At 43.0% G+C, this 17,369-nt stretch overlaps 1 protein-coding gene across 12 annotated transcripts; it reads left to right on the top strand.

The window, feature by feature from the left end:
• The first annotated feature begins 2,276 nt into the window (after nt 1-2,276).
• Nucleotides 2,277-7,598, top strand: GPR85 (G protein-coupled receptor 85). 12 transcript variants are annotated; one of them, XM_079993861.1, is made up of 3 exons: nt 2,277-2,649; nt 3,010-3,157; nt 4,292-7,598. In XM_079993861.1, exon 3 carries the CDS (start codon nt 4,476-4,478, stop codon nt 5,586-5,588), a length of 1,113 nt encoding a protein of 370 aa, XP_079849987.1. In that variant the 5' UTR covers nt 2,277-2,649; nt 3,010-3,157; nt 4,292-4,475; the 3' UTR covers nt 5,589-7,598. The 12 variants fall into 12 exon arrangements, with proteins under 12 accessions (XP_079849987.1, XP_079849983.1, XP_079849984.1 ...); XM_079993857.1 differs by having other exon boundaries at nt 2,277-2,717; XM_079993859.1 differs by lacking the exon at nt 2,277-2,649 and adding an exon at nt 4,005-4,135 and having other exon boundaries at nt 2,980-3,157.
• Nucleotides 7,599-17,369: the final 9,771 nt, after the last annotated feature.

Below are 17,369 nucleotides of genomic sequence, written 5' to 3'. Positions count from 1 at the left end.
ACCTGGGAGACCAAGCTTCAAATCTCCACTCAGCCATGAAGCTCAAGGGGGGACCTTGGGCCATTCGCTGCCTCTCAGCTTAACCTACCTCACAGGGTGGTTGTAGAGAATTAAATGAGGAGTGGCAGAACCATGTGTGCCTCATAGGAGGAAGAAAAAGGGAAGATTATCAATGCAATAATTAAATAAAAACAGGCTGCTGCAGTGAAGAAGGCTAGCAAAGAGTGGAATTTTGTGGGAAAGAACTGTGTCCTCTGGTGCTGCAAATGAATTCCTACACTCAGTGTGGGCTCAGAGACACCTTGTTCTTTCACTCTTTTGTCTTCTACACCTGGTTCTGCTTTGCAGATCTTGTGGAGAGGAGGGGGGGGGCGGGAAGTGAAGCCTAAAATCTACTCACCCGTATTGTAATCCCATAACACACATATATGTTCCTTGTCAAATTTAAAAAATAACCCTCAGGTGTATGGTCCTAAATAGACCATTATTAATTGATAGTGCAACATCAAAGCTGAACAAGAAGCATAGATCCCTTCCCACACCTATTAAAAGAAGCTTGGAAACTCATAGCTTTGAAATGCACATTTCCCCTGTGCTCCCCTTCTGTACCCTAAATAATAATAATAAGGTATAATATTTATACCCAGCCCGATGGGCAGGGAATTGTTGTTGTTGTTGTTGTTGTTGTTGTTGTTGTTATTCCCTGTCAATTATTATTATTATTATTATTATTATTATTATTATTATTATTCCCTGCCCATCTGGCTGGGTATAAATATATGCAGTCATACCTCATGTTATATTTACTTCATGTTATGTTTTTTCAGGTTGCGTCCCGCAATGACCTGGAAGTACCGAAAAGGGTTACTTTTGGGTTTCACTGCTCGCGCATGCGCAGACATGCAAAATGACGTCATGCGCAGAAGCAGCAAATCGTAACCCGCGTGCCGCTGCGGGTTGCGTTCCTTTCATGTTGCGAACGGGCCTCTGGAACGGATCCTGTTCACAACCAGAGGTACCACTGTATATTTGCTTCAGGATAAGAACAGAAATAGGGCTCCGGTGGCGCGGCAGCAGTGGGAAGCCCCATTAGCTAAAGTGGTACCTCAGGTTAAGAACAGTTTCAGGTTAAGAACAGACATCCGGAATGAATTAAGTACGTAACCAGAGGTACCACTGTATACACACACACACACACACACAGCGGTACCTCGGGATGCGAACAGGATCCATTCCGTCACATTTCGCCGCTTCCGCGCATGCGCGTGACGTCATTTTTTACCGTCTGCACACGCGCGTGCGACAAAACCCGGAAGTAACAAGCTCTGTTACCTCTGGATCGCCGTGGAGCGCAACCTGAAAATACTTAACTTGAAGCACATTTATCCCAAGGTATGGCTGCATACGGGACGCAGGTGGCGCTGTGGGTTAAAGCCTCAGTGCCTAGGGCTTGCCGATCGAAAGGTCGGCGGTTCGAATCCCTGCGGCGGGGTGCGCTCCCGCTGCTCGGTCCCAGCGCCTGCCAACCTAGCAGTTCGAAAGCACCTCCGGGTGCAAGTAGATAAATAGGGACCGCTTACCAGCGGGAAGGTAAACGGCGTTTCCGTGTGCGGCTCTGGCTCTGGCTCTGGCTCTGGCTCTGGCCAGAGCAGCGATGTCACGCTGGCCACGTGACCCGGAAGTGTCTCCGGACAGCGCTGGCCCCTGGCCTCTTAAGTGAGATGGGCGCACAACCCCAGAGTCTGACAAGACTGGCCCGTACGGGCAGGGGTACCTTTACCTTTATGGCTGCATACACACAGACACATACACAACCACCAGAAGTTGGGACTTCTACCAGATAAATGTACAGTATACATTTCTAAGACTTGCTTCATTTTCTGCAAATGGTTTCAGAACTACCACAAAAAGAAGTGGGTGTGGGTGTGTGGGTCTGTGGGGGGAGAGAGAGATAATGAGGTCCAGCCTGACCACCCATTAATTGATTGGCTACAACCAGCAGCCTGGCACAAAAGGTCTTGCAGCCTTTTTAGGGGTGTGGGGGGAGAGAGAGAGAAAGGGAAGAAATCAAAGGATAATTTTTTTTGGGGGGGGGGAGGTTGCAATTAAACCAAACAGCCATGCTCCCTTTGCCAAGGGGAGAAGCGACGGCATACCGAGTTCAGGAGGAGCAGGAGGGAAACCTCAAGAATGCCTGTCCCTCCTCCCTCCCCTCGTCTGCCAAGTGCAATAACAATGCAGTCATCATCAGGAGGGGGAGAGAGAGAGAGAGAGATTAGGGGAGGGGGTGCGCGGGGAGCTGCTCCTCCGCCCCCTCCCTCGAAAGCGGGCGGGTTCAAAGGCGGCTGGCTGGCTGGCTGGCTGGTCCCAAACCCCGCGCCCCGCTCCGACGGCCAACGCCAGACTCGGCGGCGGCAGCGGCGGCAGCGGCAGCGTGCCACCGCCGGAGCTGCTACTACCGCTTGCCGAGGCAGCCTTGCCCTCATTGAGCCGGCGGCGGCGTCGGCTGCTGCTGCTGCTGCTGCTGCGTTAGTGCGAGAGCGAGAGCGAGATTGTGCCGCTGCGACAGGGGAAGACGAGGCAAGGAGCTGGAGGGAGCGCACTGAGCATGCGCCGCCCGGACCCACTGGCTCCAGCGCCTCCGCCAAGGTACCCTGCTGGAAAAGGAAGAAATAAAAGCCAGGCATGAAAATACCAGCAAATAGAAAGGAGATCTGGTGAGGGAGAGGGGTGGGGGGGTGGGGAGGTCTGGTCTCTCTCTCTCTCTCTCTCTCCCACACACACACACACACACACACCAGCACCAACAGGTATTGCGGGGGGAGGGGGGCTTTGTGTGTTTGTGTGTGTATTTGTGTGTGTGTGTGTGTGCATCATCTCCTGGGCAGGGCTGGATGGGATGTGGGGAGAAGGGAATTGGCGGCTGGAAGGAGGCTGGCTCCGTGAGTGTGTATGTGTTTGTGTGTGGTGGTGGTGGTGGTGGTGGTGTCTTAAAATTTTTTATCACAGGGCTGCATAACGGAAGCGTAGGGCAGACAACGATGCCTGCACGGCGGGGCTGGCTCGGAGATCTGGCGCCCCTGGGCAAGTCTGAGCATCTGGGCTGGGGAAGAAAGAAGTCAGGCAGCCAAGCAAGCAGCCCTCTTTGCTGCCTCGCGTATGTATGTGCATGTATCGGGGTGTGGGAGAAGCTGGTTTCATGGTGTGTGTGTGTATGTGTATCGCCTGCGTGTGTAACAATGCACTCACGATCTGATCAAGGCTCTTGTTTACGCAGCAAGCAAGCAGGGAGGCAGGCAGGCAGGTAGTTCCTCAAAGCTGAGAATGGTGGAATCTATTGTGAAGATGCTCTGTGTGTGTGTAGTGCTCAGAAGAGACAGCATAGGAGGAACCCTCCATGGGGATAGGCGAGCAAGGCTGCCTGACTCCACCGCCGCTGTGGAGTGGCTGCTAGAGCCCTGCAAGCAGCAGAGTGGGTCTTTGTTAATTACATTTTGACAGGCGGCATTAGGATAAATCCTGGAATTCTGACTAGCCAAACGCAGATCCTCGCATTCCGTGCTGGTCAAAAATACAACCCAAATCAAACCGGAGCAGGCGGACGTTCTTCCAGGGGTGCGTTTCATATTTAGCTATGTAAATACATAGCTGGGTGGTGACACACACCCCACTGCAATGAAGTGGGGGGGGGGGGGAGAGAATATATATGCCCATATGGCAATTCTTTAGCTTAGGTATTTATTTAAAAGTCTAGTGGGGGAGGGGAGCTCTGGTTCATTGCAAAACCAGGATTCCTGTTGTCTCCTTTCAGTGTGCATGAACTAGCAGGGTGTGATTAATATGCTTTGGCGAGTTGGTTAAAAACATACATTCTGCAGGGTTTCTTTTGGATGTGTTCCATATCAACACAGCATCTGCCTCTGAAACACACACAATATCAACAGAAAAGGTGGGCATTTATGGGCAACCATTCTTCCTTGGCATTTTTTAATTTTATTTTTAAGCTGCCAGTACCGGAATGATGATGTAGGAATTGGGTTGCCTCTGAAGCTTCAGAGACAGGAACTGTACAGTCCTATACTCTGCCAAAAAAAATTGATTGTAAACAAGAAGGAATAAACTGAAGCAATGCATAGTAAGTGTGCAGTTCTCACTGAATTTCCCTCAAACAAATAATAGTACTCCAACTTGCAACTTCCTTTGGCTCTCCATAAATTAACATATTCGTTAGCACCTCCCAACACCATTTGTATGTTAACTTAAGGACTGATAGCTTGATTTTTTTTTCCAGATATTTTGATGGCATGATAAATCAGGAAGCGGAAAAGAGGATGTACTATGTGACTAGACAGACACCAGATCAGATCTGCTTTTGGAATATATTTTCAGTAAGATGTATGGATCTATTTTTTCCTTACACATCTATCTAGATCATGAGACTTGACTGAGGCAATATTCAAATCATTCGTCCATCTATGGCGAACTACAGCCATGCAGCTGACAACATTTTACAAAATCTCTCCCCTCTAACAGCGTTTTTGAAATTGACTTCACTGGGTTTCATCATAGGAGTCAGTGTGGTGGGTAACCTTCTGATCTCCATTTTGCTAGTCAAAGACAAGACCTTGCACAGAGCTCCGTATTACTTCCTGTTGGATCTTTGCTGCTCAGACATCCTCAGATCTGCAATTTGCTTCCCATTTGTTTTCACTTCCGTGAAAAATGGCTCATCTTGGACGTACGGGACTCTCACTTGCAAAGTGATTGCCTTCTTGGGGGTCCTGTCTTGTTTCCACACTGCTTTCATGCTGTTCTGCATAAGCGTTACCAGATACTTAGCTATCGCCCACCACCGCTTTTATACAAAAAGGCTGACCTTCTGGACTTGTTTGGCTGTGATTTGTATGGTGTGGACCCTCTCCGTCGCTATGGCTTTCCCTCCGGTGTTGGATGTGGGCACCTATTCATTCATTAGGGAGGAAGACCAGTGTACCTTTCAGCATCGCTCCTTCAGAGCCAATGATTCTCTGGGATTTATGCTGCTTCTCGCCCTTATCCTTCTAGCCACACAGCTTGTCTACCTCAAGCTGATCTTTTTCGTTCACGATCGCAGGAAAATGAAGCCAGTTCAGTTTGTTGCAGCAGTGAGCCAGAACTGGACGTTTCATGGTCCAGGAGCCAGTGGTCAAGCAGCTGCAAATTGGCTGGCTGGATTCGGAAGGGGTCCCACGCCACCAACCTTGCTGGGGATCAGGCAAAATGCCAACACCACAGGGAGGAGAAGGCTACTCGTCTTGGACGAGTTCAAAATGGAAAAACGAATCAGCAGAATGTTCTATATCATGACATTCCTCTTCCTAACCTTGTGGGGCCCGTATCTGGTCGCCTGTTACTGGAGAGTTTTCGCAAGAGGGCCTGTGGTTCCAGGTGGATTTCTAACGGCTGCTGTTTGGATGAGTTTTGCCCAAGCTGGAATCAATCCTTTTGTCTGCATTTTCTCCAACAGGGAGCTGAGGCGCTGTTTCAGCACAACCCTTCTTTACTGCAGAAAATCCAGGTTACCAAGGGAACCTTACTGTGTTATATGAGGGAGCATCTGTAAAATCTTTAGCCTTGTGAAAACACTACCCTTCTCTGCTAAGCAATTGTGGCCTGTTGCCATGTCTGGAGAAGAAAAGGAAAAAAGGGGGGGAGGGGGAAATCAAACAGGGGCTGTCAGCGGTTGTAAGGATTTGGGCAACGACGTCCTGCAATCTTTGCAATAGCTCATCTCTAATCCTATTTCGAAACCTAAACTTGTTTCTGCTGGCCACTCGCGAAGGTTTGTAAATTAAGAGTAAAGGACTGAGCCACTGCCCTGAAATGCTTTGATGTGGTGGAAAACCTAGATCGTGATTCAGAAAGTAGCAGGTGCTAAATATATCAGCGCTCAATGCTGTATATATCACTACATAAAAGTAAGACCATCACAAAAAGTTTAAAATTGGACATCTGAATCAGTTAAGTTTGACATGAGGTTAATGTGTTGATGAAACTATTTAAGACACTGGATGACCTTTAGATCATTTCATACAATTATTGTTTTTCAAATACAAAAATATGGGGACTGTGTTAAGTCCTGTAACCAATGGGAGATGTGCCATTTAGTATTGGATTATCACCCCACATTTGCCTTGTGAGTTCTGGGGAGCATTACAAAGCAGTTTTGTGTTTTTGGGTTGTTGCTGGGGAGGTTTTCCCCTTGTTTTTTCAACTTAGGTTTTATTTTTCTCTAAATACATTCTTCGTCTTTCACCCACCCACCTGCTGCCATTCGCCCCCATCCCCCACGAAATGAAATACTGGTTTGTTTGTTTGTTTGTTTGTTTGTTTCCAGGCTGAAGTATTACTGGCATATAATTGTGTTCTATGTCTCGTTTGATTTTTGTTGTTTTTTTTAAAAAAAATCACGATTTGCTATAATTTTTATTGGATGCATTTTATATTTTCGAAAGCTAGATATCAGTCTGTTAGGCAACATCAATGAGATTATCCAATCATGACAAAGGAGTAATCATTACGCAGAATAAACCACATGTTGCCTTAAAGGGTTATCTAGTATCTTCCATTTTGTTTAGCATTTTAGAAATAAGCAAAGAAAGTGAATCGGTTAACTCCAGTCTGCCATTTGGGAGTGCATGAAAGATCACTTAAAATCCCTTCTTTCCTTTTTTATTCTCATGATTCCCCAAATCAGTATGCTCATCACTAGGATTATATTCCCCCCTAAGGTATGTTGCCCATTCTAGTTTGTTCTGAGAAACACAGGCAGACAATGTATGTTTATATTTTTAAGACAACTGTCATGGGGAGACCGCAGCCTTAGTAAGATATATTGCACAATTTGTGAAGCATCTATTCTACTGAAGGCACAGTCTTGTTTATACTTTCTGCACATTTTGGTGTATTGGTTGTTTCAAATTATTTCAATTTTAACTTGTGAAAGCATATAATATGATTTCTAGTATTTTAGAAAATACATTAGAGTCTGTGAGTCTTTCCTTCTTTTAGATACAGATGTGTGGATTTCAATATAAAGTTGCATTTGCCAAAATTTACCTGTGTAGCCTGTTAATTTTCTTGGAATAAAATTTTACATTTTTCCAGTTATACAACAAACCTTTTATTATTATTATTACTATTATTTTGTTTAGTGAGCATGACTTTTTGAGAATGTAGCCATTATGGATTATTATTCTTTGAAGTCACTGTATTCCCAAACTGTAAAATGCATGAATGATGGGGACCACAGGATTGATAAATGATATTCTCGACAATAGCACTGTTGTGTAGTTTATCATAATTACCCTGATACCTATTTGTCAGTTCTGCTGAGAGGTACTGTTAATTTGGGGATCATGATATTTGAGATCCATGGCCCAGGGCAATTTTTCACACAGTGTATAGCTTAAGAACACCATCCTGAGTCTGACAAGGGAAACCTTAACTTCAAAGAAGGACTTGCTCCAAATTAATGCTGTGCTCTACATTTCACTATAGCTCTAGAGCAATCCATCCCAAAATACACAAGAGTAGAAACCAGTTTGTGTTGCTCCATAGACAGAAAGTATGAATCGAGAGTTTCCTCTTCCCATTTACAGTCCTTTGTGCGCACACACCCAAACAAAAATATATATTCCACAAGGTAGAATATATTTTGGAGTAGATTTTATGGCTCTGCAGGAAGAAGGAGGAATACCTACCTCCCTGTTCACCTTTGGTCAATGTAGTGGCACCAACTAGATTTCACTGACAGCTAAACTGCTGTAAGCATATATAGATATTCTTATTAACAACAGAAGTAGTATTGTTTCTGTATACTAATAGATTTTTAAAAAGGGGTTGAAGAATTTTGGGAGGGGAAGTGGCATCTTGATTGCACTGGTGTTCACGGCAAGCTTCTTAATTTAACCCTCATGTACTTCATGCTAATGTTGATGGGTTCAAAGATTACATTTAGCATGCAGTGTTGGAAGCACTGCAATAATCAATCTTCATGAATGCAAAAGCATTTCAGGTCACCATCCCCAAGAGGCTTGAAATGAATTTAAAGTTCCAGGGACCTGCATTGGTTCCTGATCCACAAGTTACAGAACAACTGTAGTACTTGGCTATGTGTCTGATTTAGTCCCACGTCATAATTCCTAGACAGCTAGGGCCTTCATTCCTCCCCTTGCACAGCTGAATGAAAATCCTAGGTTTATCCCCATGCATGTAAGAATCATGCATGAGCCCACACTGTCTTGAGGATATGTGTCGTGCATTTTCAAGGCCTCCACATATAAAACAGAAACATGTCCATGACAGCACACATGATGTTCTGTGTGTTGGCCTGTGGGGTGGTGTTCTACAGCATAACAGGAAAAACACCCATGTGTGAAGAGTGATCCATAGGATGTTTTCAGAATATCTAACTAGAAAAAAAGAGAGAGGCCTAAGTAGGGATGGACAAATGCAACAATTTCACTATATCTCAGTTCCTCATTTCCCCAATCTTAAATGCAGTTCTCAACATGAAATCCTAATGAAAAATTCATCAGCACTTTAGTGTGAACTTCTCCTAAGGACACATTTTTGTATGCAGTTCTGACTAACACACACACCTTTGCAACCCAATTTCCATAATGTCATGCAGACATGCATGTTATTTCACTAACGTATGCATTCTTAGGCACACTTATCCCTGATACATGCATTTTTTAGGTATACATTGCTTGGTCAGGGAACTGCATCGCAAAATTCAGATTTTGAATTTCTAAAGATAACTGTGTTTTGTTTTGCATATTGGTTCAAGAAGTATGAATTAGGCAGTTTCTCCTTAAATTGCAAATGAAAATTGATTTTCCTTCCCATTCCTAGACCCACCTTGACCACATACTCAAGCCAAACTCCCAACCATAGGATAGCAAAACAATGTTTAGTTTCATATATGGGAAGTATTTAGAATAAAAGATATTCTACTAAGACCATTAGGATGCATTGGTATCTGACTTCTATACAATAGTTACTTTCATAACATGCACTTACGATCACATATTTTAAAAACATCAATAAAACTGCAATTCTTATAGCAGTTATGCAGATGTCAATGTCTCGAAGGCCAGAAACTTTCAAACACTCTTCTCAATTGAGTTTTGCAATGGATTTTTATTCTGAGAATTGTTTGAAAGGTGCTAGAAGGGCCTCTCAGAGCAATAAAGAAGATTATAAGCATTCTAAATAAATAATATCATAGACAACGATAACCTATATATTGTATAGTTTGGGAATATAAAGTGGGCATTGTTCCCCATTAATCAGTTTACAGTTTTGCAAATAGTACATTATAAAAAAAATCAATGGAAAAACAGTTTAAATGTTTAAAATATTCAGGCTTGGTGTTTTTTCATTTTTTCTTTTGCATGTTTTTGGACAGGTTTTCCTTTTATTTTGCTTCAACAAGAAGAGCAGAGGTGTACCAAATGAAATTAAAAGGCAACACATGAAATATTTTAGCATATAGTTACTTATTTTGCAAAATGCTCTGTGACACAAAATTATTCAGGCAAATGTCTTAATACAGCTCCTAAAAGGATTATATGCTTACATGGATTAAAATGGTGTGTGGGGACAGCTGTTATAATTTTGGGTAGCGTATTGTTCAGCGAATGAACGGGTAGAGATCAAGAAGAAAATTATGCCTGTGTTGTTGCAAAGCTGGCTTCTTACAATGCGAGTACTTTATTTCCTTCTAAACGTTGGGATGTAGGCCACTGACAGACAAAGCAATGACACGCTTTACTCGAGTTTCATATTTAATTTTATTTTCTTGATGTCAGCATTTATCTCTCTCTTCCCCCCCCATATAACCCAATATCGGAGTTGAGCTTTGCATTTAGAAGTACCACATGGTACAGTTCCCGTTGGACTGTACTACTTCAGACTTTGGTGAGGAGGGGTCACATGTTAAAATGCTTGTCAATGTGCATGGAAAGCATATAGTACTCCACGGTATTTCTGAATGTGCAGTTTGATTTCAGTGACTTCAGCAATTGTAATAATATCTATAACTAGGCAGTGAAATAAAAATGTCTCTCAATCTGCTCCTTCCCCCCATAAAGTTACCCCTTCCATAGTTGGCCCACCTTTATTAAATTTAGGAGTCATGACAGCTACTTTTGGTATGTTCCACTATGATGACTGGGTTGCAATTTTGAAAGGCATTGTGTGACACTGTCTCACTAGACTGGCCAAACACACCCAAGCCCATTTTGTAATGTGTACCTACTAAAACCACAACATGTTGATCAAGCACTATATGCACAATGATTGTATAGTGTGTATCATTCCATTGACATCTTGTTCTATGATTTCTGAAATACAGTTACCGTAGTTGAACCAGTGCTATTTTACTAGAAAAGGAGGTATGCTGGAATTTACCATGAACCTTGTTCTCTTATAATGGCAATGGCGCCCACATGAGAGGTGCTTGAACTGAGTTTCAATAAAAAGCCCTAAGTTTAACCTTTTAAATGCTTAAACATTGTAAAACCTCTGTGACGACCCTCCCTCCTTTTTTTCTTAGAATAATGGACAGGCAATTTTTCTTACATGTCAAACTCCCTACAGTGTTTATCTCTATGTGAATATATCTGTGGCCTGCCCAGTAGTGAATTAAAGCTCAAAAGGTTTTTTTCTTGCTCTATGGCCTAGTGATTAACTGAGGGATTTCTTCCCCCCCTTTTGGTACTAAAGCTGCAGTTGATTAATTTACTGGTTAAGCACTGATTAAACTTTGCAACCTATGCATATACCATGATATATGTTGTTCTGTACTTGGCTGACCTGCAAACCCATATGAGACAGGGTGGCAAGTGATTAGAGCATAGAATACAGCCCCAGGGAAGAACCTTAGCTCATGGGGAGCAACCATAGCTTAGTGGTAGAGCACAGGTTTTGAACACAGAAGGCCTCAGGTTTAATCCCCAGCACTTCCAGATAGGGCTGAAAAAGCCCAGTTCACTACCTATGACCCTAGAGAATTTGCTGCTCATTGGTTTAGACAATACTGAGAGAATGTGTAGACAATACTGAGGTGGCTTAGTAAAAAGCAGAGCTCTGGGTTGTTCCTTGTATTATGGATCAAAGCTAGAAACTGCTGTGAGCTAACAACAAATGTTTTACTGAATTTTCCACCTCAGATGACCCTTTGGCTTCTGCTCTTCCACTCTCTTTCTTCTTTCACTCCTTGGTCTTTCCAATCATTCTTTATTCCTTCCAGCCCATCTCTTAATGGAGCCTTGCTCTCACTTCTCCCCCTTTCTGATAATAACGATGCCATCTATTCCTTTTTTATGACTGCCCATCTGATGTGGAGACATTGTATGATCATGGAGCCTCTTCCTTAGTAACCTTTGCAGTCAGTTTCCGTGTGGAGCCATCATAAATGTGCAGCTGGCTACAATATTTTACAATATTCTGCAAGTCATTGTCATAGTATGCCTTTTCTTTAAATTTCATAGAGCCTTTTTGGAAGTGTACTTCAAACTACGCCATTTCCACAACCTTTAATAAGTTGGGCAACATTGTTCAACTAATCCTTCCAAACAGAAGCACTCCAGGTGCTTTTCCATGTTCTAGTGGAAATGCCCTATTATTCAGCAATGCCAGGTTTGGGTCAGTGTCTGCCTCCTGTGCTTTCCTTCGCAATTTCTTGGCATTTTGCACTCCATTTTCAACAAGGATATTTGACTGAGATTATTTGAGCCTTGAAGCAATATGGAGAAACCCATATACTTTTGAAAAGTTCTTAAACACATGGCAAGCAAACTGAGGGCCAAACTACCTCAGAAATGCCATGCCCAGCAAATATGAACTTGGATTTGTTCAGTCACCTGAGAACCTGTGGTATAAGTTAGTAAGACAACTTCTGGATGGTGAGAAAAATAGTCTACAATCAGCACAGACTATTTCCTGCATATGCAAACATATATGTGACAACTTTGGTTCAAGCTGATACATGCGTGTCTGGCTTGGCCCTTTCAGATCAGCAACAAATGCTGCGACGATTCTTCATTGTGTTGTTTTCTTGTATGAAAAACATCTATCTCAAAAGTCTATTCTTGTTTGGTGTACTGTGTCCCTCAAAACTTCTTACCCGCAATATCGTATTTAGACTTTCCTTCTGCAGTTAGGGGGCTTGGGGCCCTGCAGGATTCAATTAAACAGCTACCTTCCTTTTTATCTGCCGTATCCACAGCTCCACTGGCTTCCATGAACAGGCCAAACTGCTGCTTAACTCAACTGGAGCATGGTTTGAGAGATCTAACATGTCTGGGAGAGATGTTCCATCTACCTTCTTTCTCACCCTTCCAGTCTTCACTATCACCTTGTGGATCTGGACTCCACTCCTGGGGCCATGTGTTGTTCATTGTATTACGGAACAGAACTAGAAAACAACATTTTAATTGTGTTCCAATACAAGAGATTTCCATCTTGGATGCTTGTGTGCTTCCACTCCCTCTCTGGAGCCGTATTCCTTCAGCTCCTTATTCCTTCCACCCTGACTCTTCATGGAGCCTTACCTTCACAGAAGCTTTCTATGTTCCTGATGAGCATGGGGCTTATTTGGTCTGGCATTGCTTTGCTGCAACAGGACTCCATGGGTAACATTGGGGAAGTCAAAGGTAGATATGGTATCCATCTCGTTGTTTTTGTACTTAGACACACACAGAGAGAGAGAGAGAGAGAGAGAGAGAGAGAGAGAGAGAGAGAGACCTGATAGGAAGGTTGCCAAAGGGGACTTGCCAAAATCCAGAGCCTTCACTGGAATTTCTCAGATTTACAAGCACTTAACTTGTGCAGAGCAGGGGAAATGTGCAGGCAGCATTCTTTCCAAATGCTCAGAACCTGATTAACAAGCCAGGAAAGCAATGAAGTCCAGCTTCATTTCCTTCTGCTGCTTGTACAGGGCAATGAAGCAGGAGAGGTGGGGAGGATTTCTGAACTTCTCTTCCTTGTCAATTATGGCAGTTGTTTTTCTCCATTTGGCCGTGGCTGCATTAATTTTTCTGGTTGCAAGGATTGACATTGATTTTCCTGACTTGGGAACAGATTGGGTACATGACATTATTCATTTATTTTCGCTTGTGTGTAGCTTTGTGGGTATTTGGTACTTAGTTTTTCCTCTCTAACTTTGGAATAAAGCGACGGGCACTCGTGTGCTATTGTTTTTAAACAGATATTTTTAATAACAAATACATTTTAATTACAATAAATTATTTAAAACATAATGGATTGCTTGCATTTAGGTTTTTGCTATTATACAGATACTTGCAATGTAGGCTATTTGCCTCTCCTGCCTTGGCAAAATTTCTGGCTATGGGCTTGGAAACAAATATATCCTAAATCTCACTGGTTTCTGTGGTTAGGTTGAGCAAAAAGGCATGATCTGAAAAAGGCGACAAGAGGGCACAGGTTCCTCAGTCCCGAGGAAATCTATTTTTAATAATAATAATAATTAATATTGAGAGGGGGACCAACTTCTGAGGAGACATATTTGGGCTTAAGCGGTTTTCTCTGGATTTCTTTCTCTTTCATTTTTTCTTTTTCTTTTTCTGTGGTGTAAATTGACATAGCTTTGCTGGCTCCCAGTAGATCTGTGCTGGCATGTGGACTGGTGGAGAATCTTTCACCACTTAGCGAATGAAAGCAATGTATTCCGTAGAGCTACAAAATACTGTTACAAAACAGCATTCAACCGACCTTTAGGCCTTAGGGGCATTGAAGTTCATTGAATCCTTGCTCACTGGCTCTTTCCTTTAAGAACATTATGTTTGTTCAGTTGTCTATTGTCTGCCTTTTCCTGCAGAAGAAAGTTCATTTCTATTTATATTATGAACCCATTGCTGGAGCAGCCGATCATTACACATGAGTAAAATGAGCAGATTTAATTATTTGTAAAGTGAATTACAATGCACACATTTGATTTTAAAAAATGTTCTTTAATAGCAGTAAGTTATTAATCCTGAATCTGCAACATCTTGAGAGACTTCAAACAAGGAAGGGAAAGTGATCCTTATCCATATTTTCCCAAAAGGATCACTCACAGTAAGAATGGACAATAATATAGTACTGGGGTTTTTTTGTTTCTTTGCCATCTGTAATAATTGAATAGGATCTTTGTCAATAGGGATACAGTCACTCCTGTCTTATACTTGTCTTTCAACTTTTGACACATAATCCTTGGGATCTAAAATGACAATCATACCCCTTCTATCAGTGGGCTTAATCACAATAGACTCATCCTTCTGCAGAGCTGACATACCATCTCACGATGTTTCCAAGAGAGAGAGAGAAATGCCAGCAGTTCAGTCTCTTAGACTGAAGTTTCTTAAGATCCATCTCTCAGACAGAGAGATACACATAAAGCTTCTATAAACATCAATCCAATAATTTTAAACTTGTGTGCATTGGATCAAAGAGTTTTCTTGAAAAGAGCTCTCTGCTTTTATGCTCTTAAAGTTGGTGTGCACTGATTTGCGTACCTGCATTAATAGTCATTCCTCTTAATAGCAAAGTGGGTGTTTCACATGTATATGTGCTGGGAATCCAAACAGGCTTTGGAAGAGGGCAGTATTGGGTCCCAGCTGAAGGAGCCCCCTACCTTGTTTAAAAGGCAGAAAGAAAGGAGGGGAAAGAGAGAGAAGGCCTTCACTGTTAAATAAAGTAAACAGCGTGGGAAATTGTCAGATTGCAGATACCCAGTTAGATGAATAATGGCAATTGAAGGCTCTGTGCAGGTGCAAGAAGAGGGAATACAGCCAATTTGGGGGTGGGGGAAGTACAGTGAACAGAATGTGGGCAAATAATGCATGAATGTTGTGAGGGAGGAGGGAGATGCTATGGGGAAAGTGGATATTTTGCAGAATAGAGGGGGGAAATCAAAAAAGGAAACCAACAACATTATCAAATGCGGAGCTCATGTCTACATTTTGAAACGTGCAGAGACACACAAAATGGGAGCAGAGAAGGGTGCAGGCTTTGCGAAAGGAAGGGCAGTTATAGGCCAAAGCAGAGTCACATTTCTAGCATAAAGTACAGTGGTACCTCGGGTTAAGTACTTAATTCGTTCTGGAGGTCCGTTCTTAACCTGAAACTGTTCTTAACCTGAAGCACCATTTTAGCTAATGGGGCCTCCTGCTGCTGCCGTGCCGCTGGAGCACGATTTCTGTTCTCATCCTGAAGCAAAGTTCTTAACCCGAGGTACTATTTCTGGGTTAAAGGAGCCTGTAACCTGAAGCGTATATAACCTGAAGTGTATGTAACCCGAGGTACCACTGTACAACCTGTTCTCACAGGGGCTCACAAGCAGGACCTGAGTGCAACAGCACCCTTCCCCACTTGCGATACCCAACAACCAGTATTCTGAGGCATACGACCTGCAACAGAATATTGAACATGGGTAGCTAAGGCCCCAGTGATGATTCAGTACTGGATTTCAGCATGTCAGGCAGAATGGCACCCCACATAGATGCCAAGTCTTTACTCCCCTTTCCATTCTACCGAGTAGGGCTTCAACCTGCTGTTCAGACAGAAAAATGTATCACCTTGCTTCTATCAACACCTATCAGTCCATGGAAATATCACCAACTGGAAGTGTCTGGTGTGGGTTGTGTGGCTTCATCTGTGCACAATGTGTTCAGCTTTGGCATAATGCTTCTCAGTTCCTTTGCAGCTTTGCACCACAAAGGGTTAGGGCAAAAACTGAACCATCTTCCTTTGTAGAGTCAAATTCTTCTTCTTCTTCTTCTTCTTCTTCTTCTTCTTCTTCTTCTTCTTCTTTAAATGACTTTTATGTACAACTCTTCAGCCATTCTTCACAATCCACTCACATCACAATCACAACAGCAAGTTATTTAGCAGGAAGCGCAATAGGAAGGAAACCCGATAGATCTCGGTGGGGTCTGTCTGCTAAACATGGTCATGATTAAGAGCACAGTAGCACACAGAGTTGTTTAATTTGTTTTCACTGGATGTAAACACGGATCCGGTTATTCTAAGCAGATTTTGCTTTCCGCTTCAAATGCTTAAAACAATTCATTCTGTCTTTTCTTCTAAGTCGTTTCATTCCAGAGATGATGAGACAGCCAGTAGGGACACTCTGCCTAATATTGACACCTCTTGATCCATGCCGTCTAAAGATAGATGCCAACTGCTAAATATTTTATTAGCGTAAAGCTCAAAGGAGGCCATTATTTGTAAGTCAAGTTAACTACAGTGGAAATAAAGCTAATATTCTATAGCGTCTTCAGTACATTAGACTTTACTCCTGGTAGACTGGATGCTAGCTGGCACACACACACACACACACACACACACACACACACATTGAGAGAAAGGAATACAGCATCTGTATAAATTGCTTATATATGTTTAAGAACTTATTTCTAAAACTGATTACATTTTGCAACAGTTTTGCAACAAAACAAACGTTTCCCCTTCTCTCAATTTTTCCCTTCTCTCGATTTTTCCAGAAAATAGTAATAACCGTGGCAGGCATACACATCAAATATTTGCCTTTTTGTAGCACCTTTTAAGGTCCCACAATACTTCTTGGGCATCTTGAGGCTGTCAATATTTTGCATGAGGGATTCAAGTGCATACCTGGAGATTTAAAAAGGTAAAGGTAAAGGTACCCCTGCCCGTACGGGCCAGTCTTGACAGACTCTGGGGTTGTGCGCCCATCTCACTTAAGAGGCCAGGGGCCAGCGCTGTCCGGAGACACTTCCGGGTCACGTGGCCAGCGTGACATCGCTGCTCTGGCGAGCCAGAGCCGCACACGGAAACACCGTTTACCTTCCCGCTGGTAAGCGGTCCCTATTTATCTACTTGCACCCGGAGGTGCTTTCGAACTGCTAGGTTGGCAGGCGCTGGGACCGAGCAGCGGGAGCGCACCCCGCCGCAGGGATTCAAACCGCCGACCTTTTCGATCGGCAAGTCCTAGGCACTGAGGCTTTAACCCACAGCGCCACCTGCGTCCCAGCGCCACCTGCGTCCTGGAGATTTAGGTTTGTGCAATTAAAACTCATTAAAGCCTTCTGTCATCCAAACAAAGCAAAATTATTTTCATTCAAACTTTTGGCCTTTTATCTTAGAGATTTTAGATATTGTTGCCCCTTTTAGTGGGGTGGGATATGTTAGACTACTTTTTAATGCGTGTCAATGTTTTAGCTTCATATTAGTTTTATTCTTTTATTATAGTGTGCGTCGCTTTGAGTGACTAATAAGTGCAATAAATAATAAACAATAATAATAACATGCTCTGTTTTAAGCCATATTGGCTTCAAGTG

The sequence above is a fragment of the Podarcis cretensis genome, assembly GCF_951804945.1.
Source record: "Podarcis cretensis genome assembly, chromosome: 10".
Taxonomy (NCBI): Eukaryota; Metazoa; Chordata; class Lepidosauria; order Squamata; family Lacertidae; genus Podarcis; species Podarcis cretensis.
This window is presented reverse-complemented; position numbering and strand designations above follow the sequence as displayed.

Bases quoted from the DNA above. Each gene is read 5' to 3' on its own strand.
- GPR85 (XM_079993858.1), top strand. From the start codon at position 4,476: ATGGCGAACTACAGCCATGCAGCTGACAACATTTTACAAAATCTCTCC.